The sequence below is a fragment of the Cololabis saira genome, chromosome 8, assembly GCF_033807715.1.
Source record: "Cololabis saira isolate AMF1-May2022 chromosome 8, fColSai1.1, whole genome shotgun sequence".
In the NCBI taxonomy this organism is placed as follows: Eukaryota; Metazoa; Chordata; class Actinopteri; order Beloniformes; family Belonidae; genus Cololabis; species Cololabis saira.
Window position 1 is genome coordinate 37,276,792 of NC_084594.1, and position 23,243 is coordinate 37,300,034.

The window sequence follows — 23,243 nt, forward strand, 5'->3', positions numbered from 1 at the left end:
AAACACCTTTAAAAGTTGTTGGCACAGCTCTTAGTTCTTGAAGTAACTAGTTCTTCCTGTGATAGAGCCCACTAGAATCGTGGTGGCCCCAGAACCCCAGCAGACCTTAACGGGAACCACGGCCCGGCTGTCGTGCCTGGCGGAGTACGACGAGTCCTTCACAAGTGACTTTGAGCTCCTGTGGGAAAAAGATGATGTCCAGATAGCCCTCAATGATACCGACAATTCCAGGTAGGACACTGTTCTTTGCTCAAAACCTTGTTCACATATCAGTTTGGTACGGTGGCCGACAAGGGCCAAACGCACTGCAACGGCTTAATGCGTCTCAGTTAAGGAAAACGGCTTCAAGTACAGAAACGATTCAAATTCACAAACTCAAAACGAGGTACAAAAAGAGGAACGTGGTGCAAATGAAAAAACGTGCTGCAAAAATCAAAGACAAATGCAGCATCATCAAACGCTCTGCAAATAGAGAAACGATGCAAAGCACAAAACGATATAAAACAAGAAACCATCTTCAAAAGAAAAACGCTTCATAACCGGTTACCAAACCTGCAGGGGGCGCTCTCAGCGTAACAGCCCAATGGACACACGGGATGTAGAGAGAGACCGAACAGCTGACTGAACCACAGTGTTTACATCCATGGTTTAAACATACAGCGGGAACGGTAATGTGATATAATGTGGTTTACGCATTAGGCCGTTGCAGTGCGTTTGCCCCTTGTCGGCCACCGTAGTTTGTTAGCTCAGAATTGTGCAACCCCGCTTCTCTCAACAGATACTTTATCGAAGACGGTGCTCTTCACATCATCAATGTGAGCCACAGAGACCAAGGCATGTACACGTGCGTGGCGAAGACTCCAGTGGACCGAGACGTGGCCAAAGCCCTGCTCATGGTGTTAGGTGAGCTAATATTTGAGCACCATTTCTCGTGCTGGCCAAAGGATCAGAGACTCCTGGGACTGGATTTATGTGTGACACTTTCAGGAATAGATCAGGATGTCAGAAAACCCTGTCCGTGGCTTTATTTGTGCAGCCGTGTGTGCGAGGCGGCAGCAGCCCATACAGCCATCCGGCTCGCTCCACATCCTCCGGGTCTCGCAGTGATTTGATTCAACATTTGGTGCTTTGGCCTTTCCGTGCTGCACAGATTGGTGTGTGTGTGTGAGTCCTCCAGAGACGTACTGTGTTGGTGTCTTTCAGATGTCCCCGATGCTCCTCAGAACGTGGTTGTTTCCGAGCACAAAAGCAGAAGTGTGAAACTGAAGTGGATCCCTGGGGATGACCACAATAGCTCAACGACAGGTAAGCAGGAGCGTTGGCAAGGGTTAACGGAGACGGTACGCTATATGATTCATTTCTCGGAGCAGGATTTGAGGATTGTGGTTGTGCAGAATGAGCCGTGGCAGTGAGAGACATCTCCGATTGTCTTCCCTCAACAGAGTTCATAATTGAGTTTGAAGAAAGCAAGCTGGAGCCGGGCAGCTGGAAGGAGCTGCTCCGAGTACCCGGGAACCACAACTCAGCCCTGCTCAAACTCCACGGACACGTCGATTATCGCTTCCGTGTGTACGGCGTGAACGCTGTGGGGGCGGGGCCTCCCAGCGAATCCACAGACAGATACAAAACCCCCCCAGCAGGTCCGAAGCGCTTCTCAATATTTATTCTCCTTTCTGTGATAAGCGTCTGCAGGCCGCCGCAGCGGCCAGAGCTGCCGGCGCTGTTGCTCTGTGAACTTTTAAATACTTAGACCTGTAATTGAATCCTCCCTTTTTTTTTGAAAAGCTGCTCTTTTGTGCGCCTCCTTCTCTGGAGAATTCCTCCGCTAACAGTCCTGACAAAATCTATATTTCCTCTTTGTGCAGCCCCAGACAACAACCCTGAAAATATCAAAATCGAAGGTCATTTGCCACATGAGATGAATATCAACTGGGAGGTAAGAACTGGCGTTGGGGCTTTTTTTTATCCTTTTGAAACCCACTCAGCTGTGTGTCCCAGCTCTGCACAGAGACCTATTCATGTCCGCTGCAGTTTTTGGCAGATGTAGAATTCATTTCAAATAACAGGAATAAAGGAATATCAATGTTTCATTTGAAATTACCAAAAATATAAAAATGGCCCACTGGAATGATTTTCTCTGTTTCTATTCAACGTGGCTCTTTTTTCTTAATTAGAAAGAGGAAGGAAGGCTCTGACAAGAGCATCTTTCTTTTATAAGTCACAGGAATGCTTTTGCTTTCATTGTAGAAGTATTAATCTCCACCTGTGATATGTTCTTTGTCATGGCAACGCAGCCCTTGAGTCCTGGACTTGTCAGCTGTTCCCCTGTTAATGATTCGCCTCCGTGTTTAATGGTTTCTAAGTCTTTTTCTCACCGACTGACTCCTGTGTGGAGACTAATCTTTTCATCTACAACATCTCAGCAGGCTGTGTATTAAATAAAAGCCGTGCTGCTTTTTTCTGCTTTTGCTGCAGTCAATAGTTGTACTGTTTTATTAGATACGAGGATGTAGCATGGCCGCTGTTCCGTGCACAGCTCCCTGGATTTGCTTGTCATTTTAATCCAGCAGAGGCCATGGCAAGAAGCATCTTATGCAACTGTGAAAGCCTCTGTGAAACTTCCCATGCCATTATTTTCCTCTGTCTTTACTTTGGCTGTCCTCTCCCTCTGTTATTCAGCCCCTGTCACCCATTGAGCACAACGGCCCCGGTTTGGAGTATAAGGTGAGTTACCGACAGCAGGACGTGGAGGACGACTGGAAGGAGCACACCGTGAAGAGACACTCGTTTGTAGTCAGGAACACTCCCACGTTTGTGCCTTATGAAGTCAAGATCCAAGCCAGGAACCACCAGGGCTGGGGCCCTGAGCCCAAGATCGTGACCGGCTACTCGGGAGAGGACTGTGAGTAGTCCGCCTTGTTGCCAACACTTCATTTCAGGCTAAACAAGTGCATATTTTCATAGTTGAACGTTAATGGGAAGAGGGACATTTGTTCTAATGTTGATCTAATTGGGTTTGGTGATGATTTAATGTGACATTGGTGCATAGATGAGTTATCTATGCTATCATCAGTTATCATCTCCAATTTTACGTGATGTGTGAGAGTGCTGAGTGACTTTAACCAGTGCCGGAGGATGTCCCTGTGACATCATGACCTCGTGGTAGCGGCGCTGTTGCATTTATGGCGCTTATCCACTAGTACCTACTCAGCGCCCTGATTCGGGACGCCTCGTCACGCCTCGTACCGCCTCTACCCGCTTTGTCCTCGTTTGTTTTTCCACACCCAGGTGAGAAGTGGGCGGGTTGGGGTGAAGCTGCTGTGACGTACTCCATTGCGCAACCCCTTTGTTTGTGTCGGCGCTGATCAGAAATCAGTTGGAGCCGCGAGCGGCTGAGAGTAAAACAGAGCGTCTGGTGGATCTGATCGTTCCTTATCACCGTCTACATCCCTTTTTAATTCTCTCGTCAGCCACCAGGTTTATGAACATCTGCACCTCAGAGTTGGATCACCAAACAGATGTTTGCGCTGTATAATAAAATCGCAGCGAGTCGTTCTCGCGCTGACTCCCACTTCCTGATTCAAACGTCTGACGGCCCCGCCCCCTGACCAATCGATGGCGTGGAGGGTGGTGACGTCAGATACAGGGCCGACTCAGCACGCTCAGAACCTCGGCAGAATAGGTACAGAAAAAGTATCTACTCAGCACGCCTTTACCCGTCTCGGCCCGTAGTGGAGAAGCGCAAGACGGGGGCGTGGCGAGTAGAAGCGCGCAGAGTAGGTACTAGTGGAAAAGGGCCATTAGAGCAGGCTCTGCTCTGGCCATGCTGGCCACCAGCCACGACTCGCTAGCTGGAGACCCCACTGACACGAATCATGCACCGTGTTTTTTGACCCGAGATCCATTCACTTCATGTCAGCTCAGGTTCTACGCAGGATACCAAACCCCTCAGTTTACATCACCACCAGAGAAGTTAGACGCTAAGTTTAGAAGATACTGAAACTGGGAGTCATGTCTTTTATGGACACTTTTTTGAAGTCCTTTTAAATTACTTCCTTTTCGCCTTTCATTTTTATGATTTAGTTATATCTTTATGAGAGAAGCAAAAACGTGTTGTTTCTAAGTGTTGCTTTTAGCCGTCATTCCCCAGAGATCGTCCCCCTTCAGGACCCTGAGTATCCTGTTTGTCTGATGTCTCTATGTACACGTCACTGGTTATTAACTGGGAGGATGCTCAAGTTCCATCAGTCACCTGTGTTGACTTCATCCCTTCACACTCGATTCTGATTGGTTCTCTGACTACCATGTCTACATCACCCGTTTGCTTGTTAGCCTCTTTTTTAACTGCATTATTATTGACGACACAACCCTGAAGACCAAAACTTTTATGGTCAAGTCTTTTAATACTTACTATTTTATTTGAAGACAGCTCAAGAGTGTTAGAAATGTGTTTTCACAGTTAGGTATTGATCATTTTGTCAAACTGTTTCTCACCTGCAATCTCTACATCCTTCTCTCCTCATCCATCTCTGGCTCTCTTTTGTTCCTTTCAGTCGTGTACTTCCTGTTCTTGGTACTCGTATCTTAAGACTTTGAGGCACAGAAGCTTTGTTTTATTTCCTTTGTGTAGCTTTCTTCTGGATCTGTCCCCAGGAGGTCAACTCAGGTCGAGACACTTCCTTGCTGTGTGTTGTGTGTGTACTCAGACGTAGCCTTTAGCTCAGCTGTACACGTCTTTAATTCTTTTACTTGGTAGGTTCCAGGTAGTTCTTGCCTCATAGCTGCATCTGTAAGTAGGTATTAACTAGACTTAGCAAGTTGTGATTTTGTCCTGTTATTTATTTCTGATCTAATTTCATGTCAATGTTTTTCAGAGTGGTTCAGAGTGAGCTTGTCTCATTGTTGTGCGTTTCCCTGAGCGACGTCCCTGCAGCTCACTGTTGGATTTAATGAGTGTCTCCTTTTCCAGTTCCCTCTGCTGCACCTGATGATGTAACCGTGGAGGTGATGAACAGCTCAGTGGTCAATGTTACCTGGATACAAGTGCACAAGGACAAGTTGCATGGGCATCTGGGAGGCTACAGGGTAATACTCACAAAGACATAACTTTGCTTTTAGACACAGTTTAAAGGGAATGGCCCTGACCCTGCTCTCCACATCCGCTTGAAAAGCTGTAAAGAACAGAAAAAAAAAACAATTTCTGCATTCAGTACTCGAGTTGTAAAAAAAAATCAGGATTGGATTTTATCATATGGGGGCAGATAATTTGTGCTGATTACAAATAATATAATATTACAAATAATAGCAGTGACCAAAACACCTGCAGAAATACTGCAGGAATGACATAGCAGCAGTTAAATGCAGCCTTCTGTAAGCTTTAAATATCCACTGGGCTTACATCAAATACATCAAAACACAACAATAAAAAACACTTTTCTGAACTTATCAATATGACTCTGTCCTTCACAGGATAAGTAAAATGGATCACTGCAAAAACTTAAAATCTTAAGAATATTTGTCTTATTTCTAGTTAAAATGTCTCATTTTAGTAAAAAAATCTCATTACACTTAAAACAAGACTCATCACTGGAAAAAACAACAATATTCACCTGTTTCAAGTAGATTTTCACTTATATAACTTATAATATATAAAACTTATAATAATTTTAAAAAATCTGCCAGTGGAACAAGATTTTTTTGCTTGTAATAAGAAGATAAATCCCACTGGCAGATTTTCCTACTTATTTCAAGTGAAAATTTACTTGAAACAGGTGAAAATTGTCAAATAAGTTATTTTTCTGGTGTTATTTTTCTGGTGATGACTCTAAATGTTGAAATAGCAGTAAAACCACATTCATTGATGAAATGACATAAGGGATGGAAAGGGGGGATGGCAGTTTTACAAGGGGGATGATTTTGACCGTTTTTATTTCAGGGGGGATGCCGTCCCCCTTCATCCCCCCTCAACTCCAGTACTGCTTGCATTAATCTCTACGCATGATATCCAAAGTTTACACGTGTCTGTGTGTCTGCTTCCTGATGTAGATAAACTGGTGGCGTCTGCGCAGTCTGACGAGCCCAAAGAAAACTCACGGAGAGAAACACACACTGACGTTCCCCGGAGATCGGAACCATGCCACGGTACCGGGCCTCGTCCCCTTCTCAGAGTACAGCCTCATTGTGATGACCTTCAACGGGCGGGGCAACGGTCCAGGCAGCCATCCCGTCAACTTCAGAACTCCAGAGGGAGGTAGGGATGTAGAAAAAACAGCATGGAGCATATTGATTCACAACTACTGAAGAGAAAATCTAATAATAGCCAAGGAAACTGGGTTGCTGCTTTATGTCAGCTTTTCTTTCTTTGTCCCTTCAGTTCCAGAGGAAAATCCAGTTTTCAGGGTCACAGATGTACAGAGAAACTCTGTCTCTCTTGTCTGGGCCCCACCATTGGAGTATAATGGGATCCTCACCGGGTACCTGCTTGAGTACCAGCTTGGTATGTGTTCTTATGCTTCTGATCGTAGTGGGTATCATATGAAACTAAAAAAGCTACACTTTCAGATGATACCGAACATAATCTTTTCTGGGCCGACCACTTCATGCCAATCTCAAAACAAACAGGAAGCCAAAATTCACATTTCACAGCCAGCAAACTAAGTCAGCAAATCCCAAAACTATTCCGACCAAAAGCTGTGTATTTTATTTCCTTACTGTTTCGTTGTCATTTTCAGTCTATCCACACCATCTTTGACCAGAATTCACGGTTTAATCCTTCATAGTAGTGAAACTGCTTCATCCGCTGTCATTTCATATCCTGCCGGTCGCGGCTATTTTGTTGACTTCTCGTGTCTTTCGGGAATTTACGTAAACTTTGTTGACATTCTACATGTCGCAAGCTTTAAAACGAGATATTACACTTGAACGAGACTTCATCCATCAGGCCTCTACCGCTGAGCGTAAACTCTGGACCACGGCAGCCATCTTGGATCAGTGATGTTTGGATTTAAATTTTACATTTATGAAATCATGTATCATCAAAGTATTTTATAGCCATATTCCCTTCAATAAGGGTAAAAACACATTTGGCATATTTTGGTACAGTATAGGTCTCCAAGTGCCCAAATAGAGAGTCTGCCTGGTCCTGTCCACACTAAAACCTTCATAAAATCGATGTGCTTTAAGATGTTCTCATGTAACCTGGTACAGTTGTAGTCAAGGAGTTGCTGAATCCAGGCAGTGACATCTTTATAATTATATACATTGCTATCATGGGGTTTTCCACTGTGCAAACTAAAAGAAAATTAGACGAGAATAAAGATTTCATTTTTTGTCTTTGGTTTATCACAATTTGCTCAGGCATGTGCACATTCACAATTTTTCTGACACTGGAAATGTATGCTGTGAGGTCTTAACTATCCATTGAGACCAAGGTTATGCAGATTGTCCTTATAATTGTGGAGATATTGTTGATTTAATTTGGGTAGTCCTGTTGAGGCGAAATTCACCTTCAAAATCCCTAGGGTGAACAGGTTAAAGCACTATTTAGGCTTTTTTAAATATAAATAAGTGCAAAAATCTTCCCATGCATTATCTGTGCCCCAGCGGTGCCCCAGTACAGTCTTAAGTCTAGTAACGCCCCTGAAAGTGACTGGGATGAAAATCAGCACATCCGAATACATGGCCCCCAGCAGGTCAGAGGGTGGCGTGCCCTCTCTCGGTCAGTGATCGTGTACTGCCCCAAGTGGAGGCGTCCAATTATCTCGGGGTCTTTTTTCTCAGGAAAGAATGGAGCAGGAGATTGATAGGTGAATCGGTGTGGCATGTGCAGTGATACAGACTCTGCATTGGTCGTAGTGAAGAAGGAGCTGAGCCAAAAACACGAATCACACTATTTACCGCTCTACGTTCCCAACCTATGGTCACGACCTGAGGGTAGGAACCAAAAGAACGATTTCGAAGATGGATGGATGGCCGGTTGGATCCATTGTGTCCCAGCAATTAAGCTAGTAGCCTACTTTAAAGTGAGGTTTTTATTTCTTTTTTAAATCCCTTCTATGGAAGTCCTATGCAAACCATTGAAGACGATGCAACCAGCTGTTAGTGTGTCATCAAAGACACAAATGGAGTCCCATACTACAGCCAAGCTGTTTGGAGCTATGCCTACCTTCACAGCATCCTTTAATGGCTTCAGACTATTAAAGGATTTGAAAGTTGCATCATGTTGTTCGGCATACTGAGCACGTTAGGTTATTACGTGGTTTAAGCAGATTTTAAAAAGCATATATTTGGGGGGCATCAAGTTGTTGCCTACAAATAACTTGATTACTGCAGACAAAAGAGGGATAGAGAGAAGCATCTAATATTGTTTCACCACATGTAACTTTTATGGTAATAATTTTAGTGATTCACACAACTGGAGTACCATTCCATGTTTTCGTCAGTAGAATCATTAAATGATTAGGAACATTTGTTGCATCATTTGTTGTTGAGAAAGCACAGTAGTACACTGTCGGGATTATTTGCATCAATTTAATTTGCAATATGTGGATTAAACATTTATGTAGATATATTCAGGCACAATTGGAAGACTTGCAACCACCTTTGGTATATTTTGTCTGCACTGAATTGAAGTATTGGCTCAACTTGGAGCTAAAAGTGACCTTGGCTATTGATTTATATTCAGACATCAGTATTACAGCAACACTTCCCTGGCATGTTTTATGGTTCACAAGGCCAAGCTTATTTTGTCCAGTAAGCTGAAGAATATTTGGAAATGCTGATTGCGGGATTAAAAAGAAAGGTTCTCCTGTACGGTTGTGTGCCCAAGCTGACAAGCCACAGTGTTTCGTGTCAATACAATGTCCCAACATGTATGAATAATAGTGCACGTGCTGCTTTCTGTTCCAGCCTGCATCATTTACAGAAATTGCTTTTTGCCCCTGAGAAAAACCAACGTTAGTCAATGGCAGTATCTACGAACATTCTCAGATTTATCTCAGAATGTTGCAGTGTTTTATATCTCGTGCTCTTTTCATACTGCTGAATAACTGTTGTTTTTTTTTGTTTTTTTTTCTAATTAGTCACTGCTCGGACTTCAGATAGTTAGTGCTGAAAATATTTTACCTGAGTAGCGACGTCAGCTGGAGAGTTACTTATACACAAAGCACCTGATTAAACTTCAGAAAGCGCCACTACTACTGTAATTCTGCTGAAGAAGAGATGTTGCAAGTGAAGGACAGAGTGCATGTGAGAGAAGGATTAGTCAATTTTCTCTCATAGTGAAGTGAGTTCTGTGGCCAAAAAAGTATCCAAGTTTGTTCCCCATCAGTGCTCTAAGCTCTTTTTTTTAATAGTAATCATGAACTTGTAAGTGTGAGGGGTCACCTCTTCATCCTGGATATTGACCTGTTAGCTTTGTTTTTCGGTCCATTTGATAACGTATGATGTCAGCGGCTCAATTTCCCGCCAGCTGCAAATACAACACCCAAGCGCATCCGTGTAATCTCAGGAGATTTCAAGCATGCCATGAGGAGGGGCTCATGGGAAGCTGAGGAGTCTCTGCGGGGGGGGTTTGAGGCTACAGACTGGAATGAGGTCTATGAGCCATATGGAGATATCAGTAACTTGACTTAACTGTTACAGACTACGCAGTACATCAGCTTCCTCGTGAAGGACAATATGGCCATTAGGACAGTGAGTGTTTCCCCAACAATAAGCCCTGGAGTACCAGTTGTGGAAACTGCTGAACATAAAAGAGACAACTTTTCAGTGAGTTACTAGTGTGCAGAAGGAACTGAAAGGCTAAGATACAGATATGACGCACACAAGAAAAGGAGGGCCCCTAACTGCCGCTTGCAATGTGTGTGTTCAGGGACAAAAATATCAGAGGCTTTAAGAAGGTGTGGGATCAGACTGATGAAAGCTTGAGCAGAGCAAATGAGCTGAGGCCATTTTCAGTCGGGTCAGCATTCTCCTGCTTGCCCCCTGGTCCCAGAACTTCCTTGTCATTATACAGTCACACCATGCAGCTTAACAGCCCCTCATCATCACCCTCCACATCAGTAAACACTGAGACCCCATCTGCTTCTGCAGCTATCCGTCTCCAACCGTCAAAGAGAGGCAGCTAGCGAAACAAACCGGAACAAAGCTGAAGGCCAGATGGTGTCAGCCCTGCAGTGCTGAAGACATGAGCGGACTGGTGACCTGGCGTCCCACATCCTCTCTTTAACACCGACCTGAGTCAGGTGAAGGTTCCGGTGCATTTCCCCTAACATTCCTCCGGATGAATGTCCTGGACCTTTGCAGTTCCACTTTACACATGCTCAAGGATAATGGAAATAAAAATTTCAAATAGGACATTTGTAAAACAACGATTTTGCAAATAACTTCCATATATCGCAAACAGATTTTACACTCACATTATTTGGTTCATTTTGCCAGACCTCAAAGCAAACGCTTTGTTTGACATCTACGGGTCGAATGATTTACCAAAAAGCGTCACGTTGGCTTGGCTGTAAGAACTCCCTCCCTCGGACATGGTGTGACAACTCAATAAAATTAGTTATTGCGTGGCATAACCATTATTTCGCCACTACATTATGCACTATAGCATCCCAAAAATCCCTCAAATAGCCTATGGTTGTGCTGAAAAGAGAAACTCACACTATGGTACTTCCTTGATACGTCCTGCTGATGCAGTCATGCCCTTTTGTGAGCACTTGGCTGTAATTGTCAAAAAACTTGTCAAAGAACTTGTTCTCATTCAGATCAGGGATGAGCTGGTTAGCTACAGCTAGCCAGCTGCCCAAGCTCTGTTCGCTGTTTAGTTGCGTTTGCATTTTCTTTTGTGCTCTTTGCTTTGAGTCTGTGCTGAGGATTACTTATACTTGGATTATCTCGACGCAGTGTTTGTTTACTGTTTACATCTTTTCTTTCCTGCTCTTTCATGTCCCACTGTCGGTGATATTAGTCCTCTTTGACAGAATCAGGTTCGGCTTTCTAGGGGTCAGTAAAAATGGTAGGCTGTCAAGAGGGCTGGATAAGGACACACTAACTCTCACACACCCATGCCTCTCCAGATGTCTGTACATGTTGGTTCAGATTTTCACAAACTTGGTGTTAACCATTAATATATGTTCAGTTCAATTCAAAGTTTTATTTATATGGATTACAGTTGTCTCTAGGCGCTTTCCAGAGATCCGGAACATGATGCTAAAAGACGGTTACAGCAGCCTATTTTTGGTTTCACTGGCTCAACATTTAGGGGTCCATTGCGCACATCCATGTTTTTTTCCATGCAATAATAATAATAATTGGTAGAGTGGTTCTAGAAATAGAAATTATTATGCCAAAATTAAAGAGGTTCTGTTAGTGGCCCAACTAGCATAATTCTAGGGTTGGAATTAGAACTGCCACTAACTACCTCCTTCAGCTTCCACCTGGACAATGCAAGCAGCACTGTGAGGATCATAAACTAAATGTTGTTTTTTTTTTTTTTTTTTTTTTTTTTACAAAATTCAGGCGTCGTTGTAAAATGACACGCTCAAGAAAACAGGGGTGGATGCCTCCACAATCACCTCGATTATTGATTAAACAGACATCAGTGTGGGAGAATGAAGGGTTCTGTGTATGAACAAGTGCTCAGCAGTACTGGAGCACCACAGGGGACTGTACTCTTGTCCTCTTCATTCTGTACTACTGAGGCTACAGGGGTAACTCAGAGTCGTATTATTTCTCCTGGATGAATAGACTGTTTGAATTTTGTCCTTTGTTTGGTGCAGAAATGTAATATATGTAAAAGTGCTTTTCATTTCAATTCATTCAAACAAGGGACTTTGTCCCGGTAGAAGCTGACAAAACATCCTTTTCACTGTTTCAAAAAAAAGTAGATTGATTGATATGTTGTATTTTTTTTAAAGCCTGCAAAGAGTTGAATTCACTAAAATAACAGGAGACATTTGTTTGTTTGATATGATGAAAACCTGACATGAACACTTTCTATATGAGAGCTAAAAATAATCATGTTTTCTCCCTCTCCCTAGTCAACGACACAGAGGACGTGGGACCCCTGCAGACAGTAGACATCAGAAACCCTGAAACCTCCAAGTGGTTACTTCGTGACCTGGATCCTATGAGCAAATACAAGTTTTACCTGCGTTCCTGCACCATTGTGGGCTGCGGCCCAGTTGTCAGTGAGGAGTGCACGACCACCCTGGAAACAAGTGAGTGATGGGGGTTCCAGATGGTTTATATCCATTCAGGTTTGGGGCTGTACATGCGCCACATGCGCCACTCTGTGTGCTAATTCAGACAAAGACTCACTGAAGTGGCGCAGTGTGTTCCTGAGCACCCAGCTTTTTAGATAACGGGCACTTTTTGATTGAACAGAGAGTGAGCAGGTAAACTTAAAGGGGACCTATTATGAAAAACACGTTTTCTCTTGCTTTAACATATATAAAGCGGTCTCCCCTCAGCCTGCCAACTCAGAGAAGGAGGAAAGAAACTAAATTCTGCAGTGTCTGTACAGCCGCCCGGATGAGCCGTCCAGTGTGATGTGGCTTCTACGAGCCGTTCAGATTCTGCTCCCGTCGTTACGTAACGACAGGAGCGATGCGTGAAACCACGCTCACAACTAACTCCGCCGGCCGCAGCTTCCGCCATTTTTTCCGAGCGGTGTATCCGCGTGCATTTGCGTCAGGCAGCCAATCAGCACAGTGCCTCATTATCATAGTCGGCCCACTCAGAATCCCGCATAGATAATGAGGTTAGAGAATGGGAAGATAAAGACATGGCTCAGAGGCTGAATTTCTAATTTATTTAGCAACAACAATCAAAAGCTTGTTTTTAAGACATTCAAGGCCTGTTTAAAATAGGTATTAGATGCCATAATAGGTCCCCTTTAAGGTTTTCATCAGGGATGCACCACATCAGTTAAATCATATCCTTTATATCAGCATGATCAATGAATAAAACCTGAAATGTGCTCATTTTGAGCTCATTCTGTAATCTGGTGGCCGTCAGCAGTAGGACAAACAACACAGCACCAGCGCTAGCACGCTAGTCTGGTTCTTCTCGGTGGCAGCGGGTGACAGCGCTGCGGCTGTTTGCAAAAGCATATTTAGATTCTGAGAGGATGAAAGAAAACAGCAGGTTTTAACACAACCTTATACCAGAGCCAACGGTCTTCATGGTGATGGAGCTGTCTGAAAAAAATAAACAATATATATAAATATATATATATATATATATATATATATATATATATATATATATATATATATATATATATATATATATATACATATACTTATATATTTGCTTATTAAATTGTTGATTTGGGGATTTTTAATTCGTTTTTTTCAGGCATTCATAAAATCTGTTTGAACATGAGCCAGAGATAGTTTTGTTAGTTCCTTTTCTTGAGGGATGCAGTTTGTTTTTATTGTGCAGTTTGACATTTCAGTGAACGTGATTTACTGAACTCATGTGTAAAATGAAAAAATGATAAATGTTTTTTGCCACCGTGTTTTCTTTCGCTTCTTGAATCAACACCAGGCCTGAAGATGAAGGTCTGGAAAGTCTGTCTTACCGGGTGAAAGACCAGGTTCTACACAGAAAAAAAGAAAGGTCATTTGAAGAGCCAGGACATATCGTTTACTCTAATACTTTTGCGAGAGATATTAATATCGACATTCTTCATCACTCCATTTTAGGTTTTATTATATTATTATTCTCCTGGGTGCACAAACTGCAGTACATATAGCTGCTTTTATGAACAATGAAACAGGAAGCTAGTTCCATCCGATGGTCAGTAATATGTGCAGTAACCCAACCCTAACCCTAACAGCCGTTCCGTGTTTTTTTTGCATTCACAGGGAAGCACTTTATTTGTTTGTACGCCGAAAAGCCAGTTAAAAATGATTACAGGGAGAATACCTCATTTTTTATGCACTGATTTGCTGTTTTTCTACAGCTGGTACATGGAAGTTATTTGTAATAACTCCACTTTCACTGTGCAAGTGCAGCACATGTTCTTTATTTTCCTGGTCTCCTATCCTCATCTCATATGCTACTAAACTCAGCAACGCTTTCAAACATAGTGTTGATCACGCTGAGTGTCACAGATCTGTGTGTGAATGTTTATGCCTGCTCTGCCATGCGATGCTTGTCTTCTCTGTCTTTTTATTTTTTTTATCATTTTTTTTTCCCCTGCAGCTTCCACTTTGGCTTCCACTGTTGGCTTCAGTATGTAGATATATGTTTATGCAGAAACAGGCATGTTATACCAACTCACACACTACAAAGCTTTTTCTTTATAACACTTTTATTTGTAAATCCAAATACCTTGACGTGGCCTGTGTTGGTATGACATGCTAAATCATTTGTCTTTGTTCGGGTAGTGATTGCTTGCTTTGTATTTAGTAGTATGGACAGGTGTGCATGCTGTAGACGTGAGTCTCAAATAATTAGCCGTTTTATTAGACCATTACAGAATTTAGCAGCTCTAAACACAGATAATTGCAGATCATTTAACCTGTCTGCTATCAACAGAGAGCACTGGACGCCTCCCTTCATTAGAAAAATGTCAACTTCCATGTAGAAAAAGTTTGTGGCATCCCCTCTAATAGAAATGATAATGAGTAACCTAATTATAAATTCAGATTAATCATGGCTTATTAGTGACTGTAAACGAGTGTTGACTTCTATCCCTGCGATATCTGATCCAACGTTGTCCTACACAAGACGGGGTCATAATTACACTATGAGAGCAAAACCAGGGAATATCACGACATGCCACACCTCAATTATTATCCCCTGTTGTAATTTATTCTTTCAAGGAAAGTTTGTTACATTAAATAAAAGTTTCGTTTTTGAATTGTAGTTATGTAGTCACTAATTTTAGATGAGAATAGCATGTTTGCTAACAATAGAGGGTAGCCCCCAAGCTCATGTCCCATCGATAACCTCAAGTTCTGTTTCTTTTTAGGCCAGAGCGCCTCCCCCTCACCTTCGCACACGTCCCATGTGACCAAACCCGCTCGCTCCACCATAGGTAGAGCTGCAGCACCTCCTGACACAACAAAACTCGGACACTTCTACCCAACATTTCTATGTGCAGTTGCGAGACTAACATGACTGGCTTTTGTTAAGTGAAAATTAATAACACAAAAACAATACTAGCTCAGACATTTTTGTCTAAAGGGTTTATTTGATCCTTTCAGTTGCAAAAGTGGTGGAATGAAAGGTAACAGCTGTGTTTTACAATTAGATGTGTTCAATATATCTGCTGTACCACAGGGAAATCTAGTCTACAAGATCTATATCCTGATCTGGAAGAGTGGTTGCACCGTGCAGTCATTTTAACTGGACAAATATGTCTAATTGTAAGTGATTGATTTGTTGGGTCCCAGTTCTGCCTGCACAACAGCAGAGTATTGACCCAGCAGTCACCTGAGATTTTCGCGTTATCTTTAATTGGGTAAACAGCTACACATTTCTGGGACAAGATGTTGTCTCTGGGCATTGGATCTGGGAGAAAACAGCAAGGAAAATCTCCTTCCAGGGCTCCGCCGGGGAGGTGTGAGCTCATGCTATGAGAGTGAGATTTCTAGGACATTGAGATAAGTGGATAAGTGGAAACTGATGAAAGCTCCTATATCAGAATATTTCCTTGCCTCCTACTTATACAAAAGCCCTGTGACTTTGAAGGGCCGCCTTTTAGGGCATCAGCTCCCTGCTGGCTGAGCAGCTGCTTTGTGCAGCATTTAATTGCAGGCTGAGGGGAAGTGGTGACAAACCACGGCGGCCGCTTTTTGGATATTTTTAGTTCAGAAGCTTATGCCAGTTGAAGTCATCACACAGTTTCAAAGACTGGGATTACCACAGTTGCAGACCGATCCATCAACATTAGGGAGAGTGTCAATTACAGTGGTTGGAATGGACAGCCCAGGTGCAGGTGTCCTTGTGTCCTGAATTATCACCTGGGCAAATAATGCACCTGAGCCAGAGACACTGTTGGAGATTTGCATGTTTGGCTCGCTGATATGAAATGAGTCGTGCTTTGGTGACCGGCATAGAAAGCTAAAGTTCACTCTATCTAGGAACGCAACAGGCAGCACGGTGGCTTGGTGGTTAGCACTGTTACCTCACAGCAACAAGGTTCCCGGTTCGACTCCCTGGCCCAGTGGGGGTCTTTCTGTGTGGAGTTTGCATGTTCTCCCCATGCTTGCCTGGGTTCCCTCCGGGTACTCAGGCTTCCTCTCACAGTCCAAAAACATGCATAGTAGGTTAACTGATTTAAAATTGTCAGTAGGTGTGAGTGTGGGTGTGTCTGTATATGTGGCCCTGCGATGGACTGGCAACCTGTCCAGGGTGATCCCCTGCCTCTCACCTGCAGTAAGCTGGGATAGGCTCCAGCAGACCCCCGTGACCCTGCAAAGGATAAATCGGGTATAGAAAATGGATGGAGGGATAGATAGGAAGCAACAATCCTGTCATCCAGCGTTCATCATTGCATCAAACTGAGCTAAAACATGTGTTGTGATGACTGAAATTAGATGATAAAATAATAACTTCTCATGTACTTGTACTCAGGATGGTTAGGGCCCAAATTCTCAGGCATGACAAGTGTTGCTTGTTTCTTACAAAAGTCAAACTATTGATGATAAGGTAGTGTTCATGTCCACGCCTAACCGTCCATGTATCAAGCTTTTCTCTTGGAGGAGACCAGACTAAACATTCAGAGGAAGAAAATATTAGTTAAATGATGTGATATTAATGGTTAAGTCGTAATTAGCAATTACTGAAATGTGGTGTAATTGTGTATTATACTATTTTTTTCCATTTGTAACCTTGCACTTTGTTGAGACATGAAATACCCACTATTATACCAACTCCACCATAAGTCGTAGATGTTCATTTATGTTCTCAGGCATCAACATCAACATCCATCACACACATTACTTTAAGGAGGATCTCACATCCACTTCTACTCGATGAATTGATGCCTCCTTACCAAATAGTGAGGAGAGTGCACGTTTGCCTCCTGTGAATAAAATGATGAGCAACATCTCATGGCGATGATTCTCCTGAACACTCATGACAGCTTTGATCCGCTTTCTCTTTTACTAACACTTTTTTCCCCGTTCTGACTTCTTCCTCACTTCGTCGGTCCCAGCGCTGCTGAATATTAGCTCAGCTGTTGGCGACAGCTTTGCAAATATCAGCTGGATATTTGGAGGAGAGCATGCAGAGTTTTACATTGCACATGTGAAAAAGAGTAAGCTCTTTAGATGTCTCTTCAGAGTTTGGTGGTAGAGTAGAGCAGAATGGAAGAGTGCGTGACGTAGCTACTAGTATCTGTGGTCTTTCCATACATTTCTGCATTAGATGAAGATACCATGACACACTTCTGATCATTCGCCCCTCTGAACAGGTGGGGGTCACTGGAAGATATCAGAGGCCTTAAACACCTCGCAGAGCTTCCATGTGCTTGGCGGGCTTGAACCAGAGACTGAGTACACTGTGCGCTTCATTCCCAACAGATGGGTTGCTAATTCTAGTATATATGAAGATGTTATCACGACCAGGGCTACAGGTGAGAAGGGAAACAGGCAAAAAGCAAAAGAAGGAAGGAAAAAAAGTATTAGAAAAGTAGAACTAATTGACCTCCATTTGAGAAGAGAGTAGGGGCACCAGAGCATCCTTGAGCGGTGACTAAAGCTGCAGTCCTTCAAGGTGTCACTGGGATTTCATTCAGCTCACTAAGAAGAATTACATTTGTTCAACGTTCCTAGCTTGATTAATTAGACAAGGGGGGTGAGCTGTTAAATATTAATTGTGGAGCGCTTCCATCAGGGGTGCACCCTTCCACCTTCTGCCTGTACATCAGACAGGCTTTGTCGATGTAAACATTCAATCAAGTGTCCCGATGAAAAGGCCAAGGCGAGTCAAAGTCACAGGTATTGTTCCCCTCCCCCCAGGTCTGGCCAGCATCCACGGAGGAATATCCACCCAGGGCTGGTTTATCGGCCTGATGTGTGCCATCGCTCTTCTCACGCTCGTTGTTTTGATCGCTTGCTTTGTCAACAGAAATAAAGGAGGAAAGTATTCCGGTAGGTGCTCACTCACAAGCGCAAGCATCGCATTCTTGAATACTAATTGGCACCTGATTATCATTTTGTTTCCATTTTGTTGTTTGTTTCATGTGACAGAACGTATTAATCATCCCAAAGACCAACATGTAGGAATGGTTTTATATTCATTTAAATTGCTAGAATGCAAATTTAGACATAAAATAGACACCCGCGTCCTCTGAGCAAATGACCAGATTTGAAATGTTTCATTATTTAGGGTAATCTAAAGTAATCAAGATCAAGTGAAGCCCACAGTGAGACAAAATGCAAATGCTGCAGAAGTTAGCTTTGCTGGAGATGATGATGTGAGCCCTTAGCAGCATTATTATTTCCACAAACGGGCGTGAGGTTGTTGTCTGGACAGCAGTCGCTTTGCTCAGCAGCAGAAGGAACCAGTGAGACGCTGAATCCTAACCCAACCATCATCTGTGCACATGTATTTGAGTTTGGACAACGTTCAGAATAAACTTTTATACTAAACAAAAACATACCCAAGTTTATACCATAATAACTAGATGTTTTTAGAAAATGTAATATTTTCAAAGGCTGGATTTTGTAGAGCAGGTCTTTATTCTTGGATTATTTAGAGTTAGTCGTCTGGTGAGAGTTTACTTTACTGGCACTTGTCTCTTGAGGAGATCTGATCTTTGTTCCTAAACGTGTGAACAGTCAAAGAGAAAGAAGACCTGCATCCAGATGTGGAGTCCCAGGGCATGAATGACGACACGTTCTGTGAATACAGGTGAGCACGACTTCCTTCAGAGCAATGCCTCACCACCTCTGAGCATCCTCTTCCTACTCTCCTCCTCACTTCACAGTAATTCTCTCTGCATTTTTCTTCTCACTAAAAGACCCAGCATGCACGACGTTCATGTGGAGTCTCACACCTCTTCCACTCAAGACATTTGATGGATTGAATTGATGTAAAGTATGTGATAAGCAGCGATAGCGTTGCACAGCTGTTTCTACATTAGTGCTACAGTAGTGCTTAGATTTGGTGTTGTGTTGGTGTGTTGTGCTGCTCAGATGGGCCTATGTTCATGGGGGCTGGACCCGAACCCAGGCTGCCCAGCAGCCTGCAGGAGGATCACACTCCAGGGCAGTAATATCAAGGCCCGTGTTATTAATCCTGGAGTTAACGGTCTTCCACACTACGAGTTCTGGTGTAATTCTCCAAAGAGCCGGGTCAGCACAGCATCAGTTGTAAAAGTTGCTTTTTGTAGAAGTATTTGTACTTCATGTTCCCCTCTGTAGCTAGTTAGTCGTGCTCTCTGTTCATCTGTAATTAAGCTGTAGTAAACACCACCAAATTTCAAAGTAGTCCTTTATTCTGCTCGGTAGTAAAAATACAGGCAAGAAGTTTGTTTCCCCAAAGAGAAAAAGTTAATTATCCTTCTTTATAGGTTGGATTCACAAGACTCACAAAAATCTGACAGTTGAGGTTAGTACACCCTCTGAGGATAGGACTCCCTACTCATGGCCATCACATTAGTAATCCCTTCCTAAAATGCTTTGGACCAAAAATAATAACCTGTTTTATCGGAATTTAGAAGCAAAACATTTCCAGACATCCAGTCCTTGATCCATCCAGTCAGACATGTCTGAAGTTTAGCTAACGGTTCTGTTTCATCCGGCTTCATAGACAAATAGAGCTGCGTATCATCAGCATAGCAATGAAAGTGTATGCTGTGATTCTGGATATATACATCTCAATGGCTGCATGTATAAACTGAACAAGATTGGCTCTAGCACTGAACCCTGCGGAACACCATAACAGACCCTCGACTGTTCTGAAGAAACCTCATGTACATGAACAAACTGGAATCTGTTTGATAGATCTGATTTAAACCAGCCTAGAGCTGTCCCTTTAATCCCAACAACATGCTCTAACCTGTGCACTAACATGCCATGATCTACAGTGTCAAAGGCAGCACTGAGGTCCAGTAGAACCAGTATGGACACTAATCCCTTATCTAATGCCATAAGAAGGTCATTCATGACTCGAACAAGTGCTGTTTCTGTGCTATGATGCATTCTGAACCACTAGACCTTGACAGTAACTCGATAATGAGTGTGAGTTTTCCACTGTTGAAACACTAGCTCAGCACATTTTGGTACATTTTCCCAACAAAAAAGAAGAGAAGGTCAACACAGTGTGATATCCGCTAGTTTGATCCGGCCATGACATCAGTGTGCTGATAGGCGTGGATTTGTGCTTGGATTCTAGGGTTTCTTAGTCAACATCAATATTTCTTGAGGAGGGTCAACATCAACCTCAATTTAATTTATCCCTCGGTATCTCATTCGTGTTTCAGTTGGCACTTCTAATTTTCTCTCAATGGCCTTATAAATGTGATGATTTCTCACTGGTAAAGCAAAGGTAAGACGTGATGTAAATCAGTGTAGAGACAGTGACATCTCAGTCCTTCCTCCCATCCTCCATTAAGCAGCAGAATGGAGCCATGGATGAAATGAGGTGTTTCATTGTGTCTTTCTCGTAGTGACAATGATGAGAAGCCACTGAAGGGCAGCCAACGCTCCCTGAGCAGGGAGATCAAGGCAGCAGAGAGCGGGGACAGCCTGGTGGACTATGGAGATGAGGATGTTCAGTTCAATGAAGATGGCTCTTTTATTGGCGAGTATGCAGCGCGAAAGGAGAAGAGGGCGTCATCTGAGATGAAAGCCTCTGTTCAGAACCCAGCATGAAGAGCAGAGCGGCCATCCATCCCTGCTCGACACCGGTTCCTTTACACCTGCTAGAAAGAAGAAATGAAAAAGGGAAACAGACATTATTCATGCTGAGAACATGTTTTCTGTCAAATGTAATGTGTCATTGCCAAGCGCACACTGCCATACTCATTTTATAAGCTCCTTGTTCTATTGCAACACAATGACCGTTACTAAATACAGTGTATATATCGTGTACATGTGCTATGTGTCCTTTTTTATAATTATTATTCCAACAAAATGTAGAGAACATGATTTTTTGGATTGTTTCTTTTTTCATCGTCAAAGCTGCACTATAGATTTGTTTTTTTTTTGTTTTTTCCATTGTTCAAAAAAGGAAAACGTGGCCTGCAATTGTCAATCTTTATTTACAGCATTGCCTCTGATGTCACCATGTCGCAGGTCGCGGACGCGTGGGGAACTGCAGCAAACATTACTGACCTTTTGTATATGAAATGAATTCATTAAATATGTTGTAATATGTGTATAAAGGTTTGCTTATTAACTTATTTTTTTTCCAGGGGTTTTATACGTGACAAAATAACAAGGAGGTGTTATTCAGTTCCAACTCGTAGTTTATGACTACTTAAATCAGCTTTGTTACTTCAATTGATCTGATTATATTAGATCAGTTTTTATCAGAACAAGTCTGAATAAAGGATTTTGCCGACATCACTGCCACAGGAAAAATGGATTACAGGTCACTATTAGGTTATTAAATAAACAATGCACTGTTTTGATTATTATTATGTTTTTTTTCCAAGGAAACACTTTCAATGGAGGTCGTTGATGTGTTCATCCGGGTTTTTGGTATCTTAAGGCACTGCAGGTGCAGCTAGCTGTTTGTCAGTGGTTTCACATTCTGACAAATGTTTAATAAATACAAGTACCACAACACAACTTGGTTGTTAGTTTACCTCTCTATAAAGACTAGAACTATGAAAGCAGTTTATGCCCTACTGCAGAAAACAAACAATGCACCCCTGAAAAGACTTTAAGGTAATGTCTGGAAACCAGACGACTCTCAGAGCCCCGTTTGTGGTTTTTCATCTCAAATGCTTTTGTTTGTTGGATTCTACAATATCAAATGGAGCGGCACATGTCACTGAGCGGCTGTGTGAATCCACCCACGGTATGAAGCCCCACCCCCTGCACCAGTCGCCAACTGCCCTTAGCAGACAAAACAAGGATGTCGACAGGTGGGTGTGACTCCACCTGCAGAGTGTGTGGCTAGCTGTTTCCCTCAGTATCCGTTTAAAGAGTGCACGTAGCTGGAGTATTATAGGCTATCATACCGACACGAGATACCGCATGACAAAACAGAAAATTCCCAGGATATAAAACTAGTCCTGTACCACAGGAACATCACAATGTTAGAGGGAGTGCACGTGGACATACGTATGAACTGTAAATCAAAATCAAGGCAGCAGAAACAAGATAAGAACTACACCTCCCAGAATGCACCTGCCAGGTTCTGCCCTGCCAGTGTTTGTGTGATGAGTCTACCTCATCTGGCTGCTCAGTAATCTACAACCCCCCACCCCATTCACGTTGATTGGAAATGTTTCTTTAGCCTTACTTTCACTTTATTTTCATCTAAATGCAACTTCTCTGTTTCCAGCATTAACGTTAGCAACGTGATTAGAAAAATTGCAATGATTTGTAAAGATTTATCCATTGCATGCTCTGAATGTTCATTGATGTGTTTTGATGTCATTAAAATTGTTTTACTTTCCTACATTCTGGTTGTGGTCTTGCCGTATCTGCAGCACTGTTTCTATGTGCAGACACACGTGACATATGTTTGAGCGAAGAGACTTGTCCTCGCCCTTTTGATGGAAGTCATGTGACATGCCGCCCCCGCTGGAGCGTACCTTAAACAAATGTTGCACCAGGGTCAAGTCTCTGTCTGAGTCAACCTCCGTTTTTGATCACGTAGCTGCAAGAGAGTTGAAAAGGAAAATCAAAGCAGCAGGCACAGGCAGACTGGATTAGGGAGTGAATGCTGTGATCATGTGTGAAGGTTGATAATAGGGAGTGGAAGGTGTCAGCAGGAATGTTCACACTGTGTGGCCCACGCCTGCTGCACAAACTCCTCGCTGGTTTTCTTACTCACATTCATGTGGAGAATGCATCCATTACAAGACGTTTTGGAGGCTGGCAGCTCTGTTTTGATAATGTAAACACCCGGATGTGTTTGGACACATGTAATCAGTGCTGGATTGCCACTTAGAGTTTAATCATGCAACATAAGCTTTACTGCTCTCCAAAGACAAACAGGATAGCAAGGGTACAACAAATATTTACTATCTTGGCACAAGAATGAATGATTTTTGCTACATTTAATTGAGCGTGGTAAACATTCACCTACATTAGATGAAA

General features: G+C 42.8%; 1 protein-coding gene across 12 annotated transcripts in view; it reads left to right on the forward strand.

Annotated features, from left to right (window-relative positions):
- The window catches only part of chl1b (cell adhesion molecule L1-like b), a 74,638-nt gene extending 51,799 nt beyond the window's left edge, over positions 1–22,839 (forward strand). For 5 of the 12 annotated variants that reach the window (XM_061727938.1, XM_061727942.1, XM_061727941.1 and 2 more), the window contains 18 exons: positions 66–231; positions 779–903; positions 1,204–1,305; positions 1,443–1,640; positions 1,866–1,936; positions 2,680–2,902; positions 4,631–4,666; positions 4,970–5,085; positions 6,046–6,250; positions 6,374–6,496; positions 12,042–12,221; positions 14,215–14,244; positions 14,987–15,052; positions 17,177–17,278; positions 17,435–17,596; positions 17,982–18,113; positions 18,804–18,876; positions 20,636–22,839. In XM_061727938.1, the coding sequence (XP_061583922.1) occupies positions 66–231; positions 779–903; positions 1,204–1,305; positions 1,443–1,640; positions 1,866–1,936; positions 2,680–2,902; positions 4,631–4,666; positions 4,970–5,085; positions 6,046–6,250; positions 6,374–6,496; positions 12,042–12,221; positions 14,215–14,244; positions 14,987–15,052; positions 17,177–17,278; positions 17,435–17,596; positions 17,982–18,113; positions 18,804–18,876; positions 20,636–20,840 (2,315 nt within the window). In that variant the 3' untranslated portion in view covers positions 20,841–22,839. Of the gene's footprint in view, positions 1–65; positions 232–778; positions 904–1,203; positions 1,306–1,442; positions 1,641–1,865; positions 1,937–2,679; positions 2,903–4,630; positions 4,667–4,969; positions 5,086–6,045; positions 6,251–6,373; positions 6,497–12,041; positions 12,222–14,214; positions 14,245–14,986; positions 15,053–17,176; positions 17,279–17,434; positions 17,597–17,981; positions 18,114–18,803; positions 18,877–18,985; positions 19,063–20,635 lie in introns of those variants that run through there. The other 7 variants (XM_061727944.1, XR_009782986.1, XM_061727943.1 and 4 more) reach the window with 7 other exon arrangements.
- Positions 22,840–23,243: the final 404 nt, after the last annotated feature.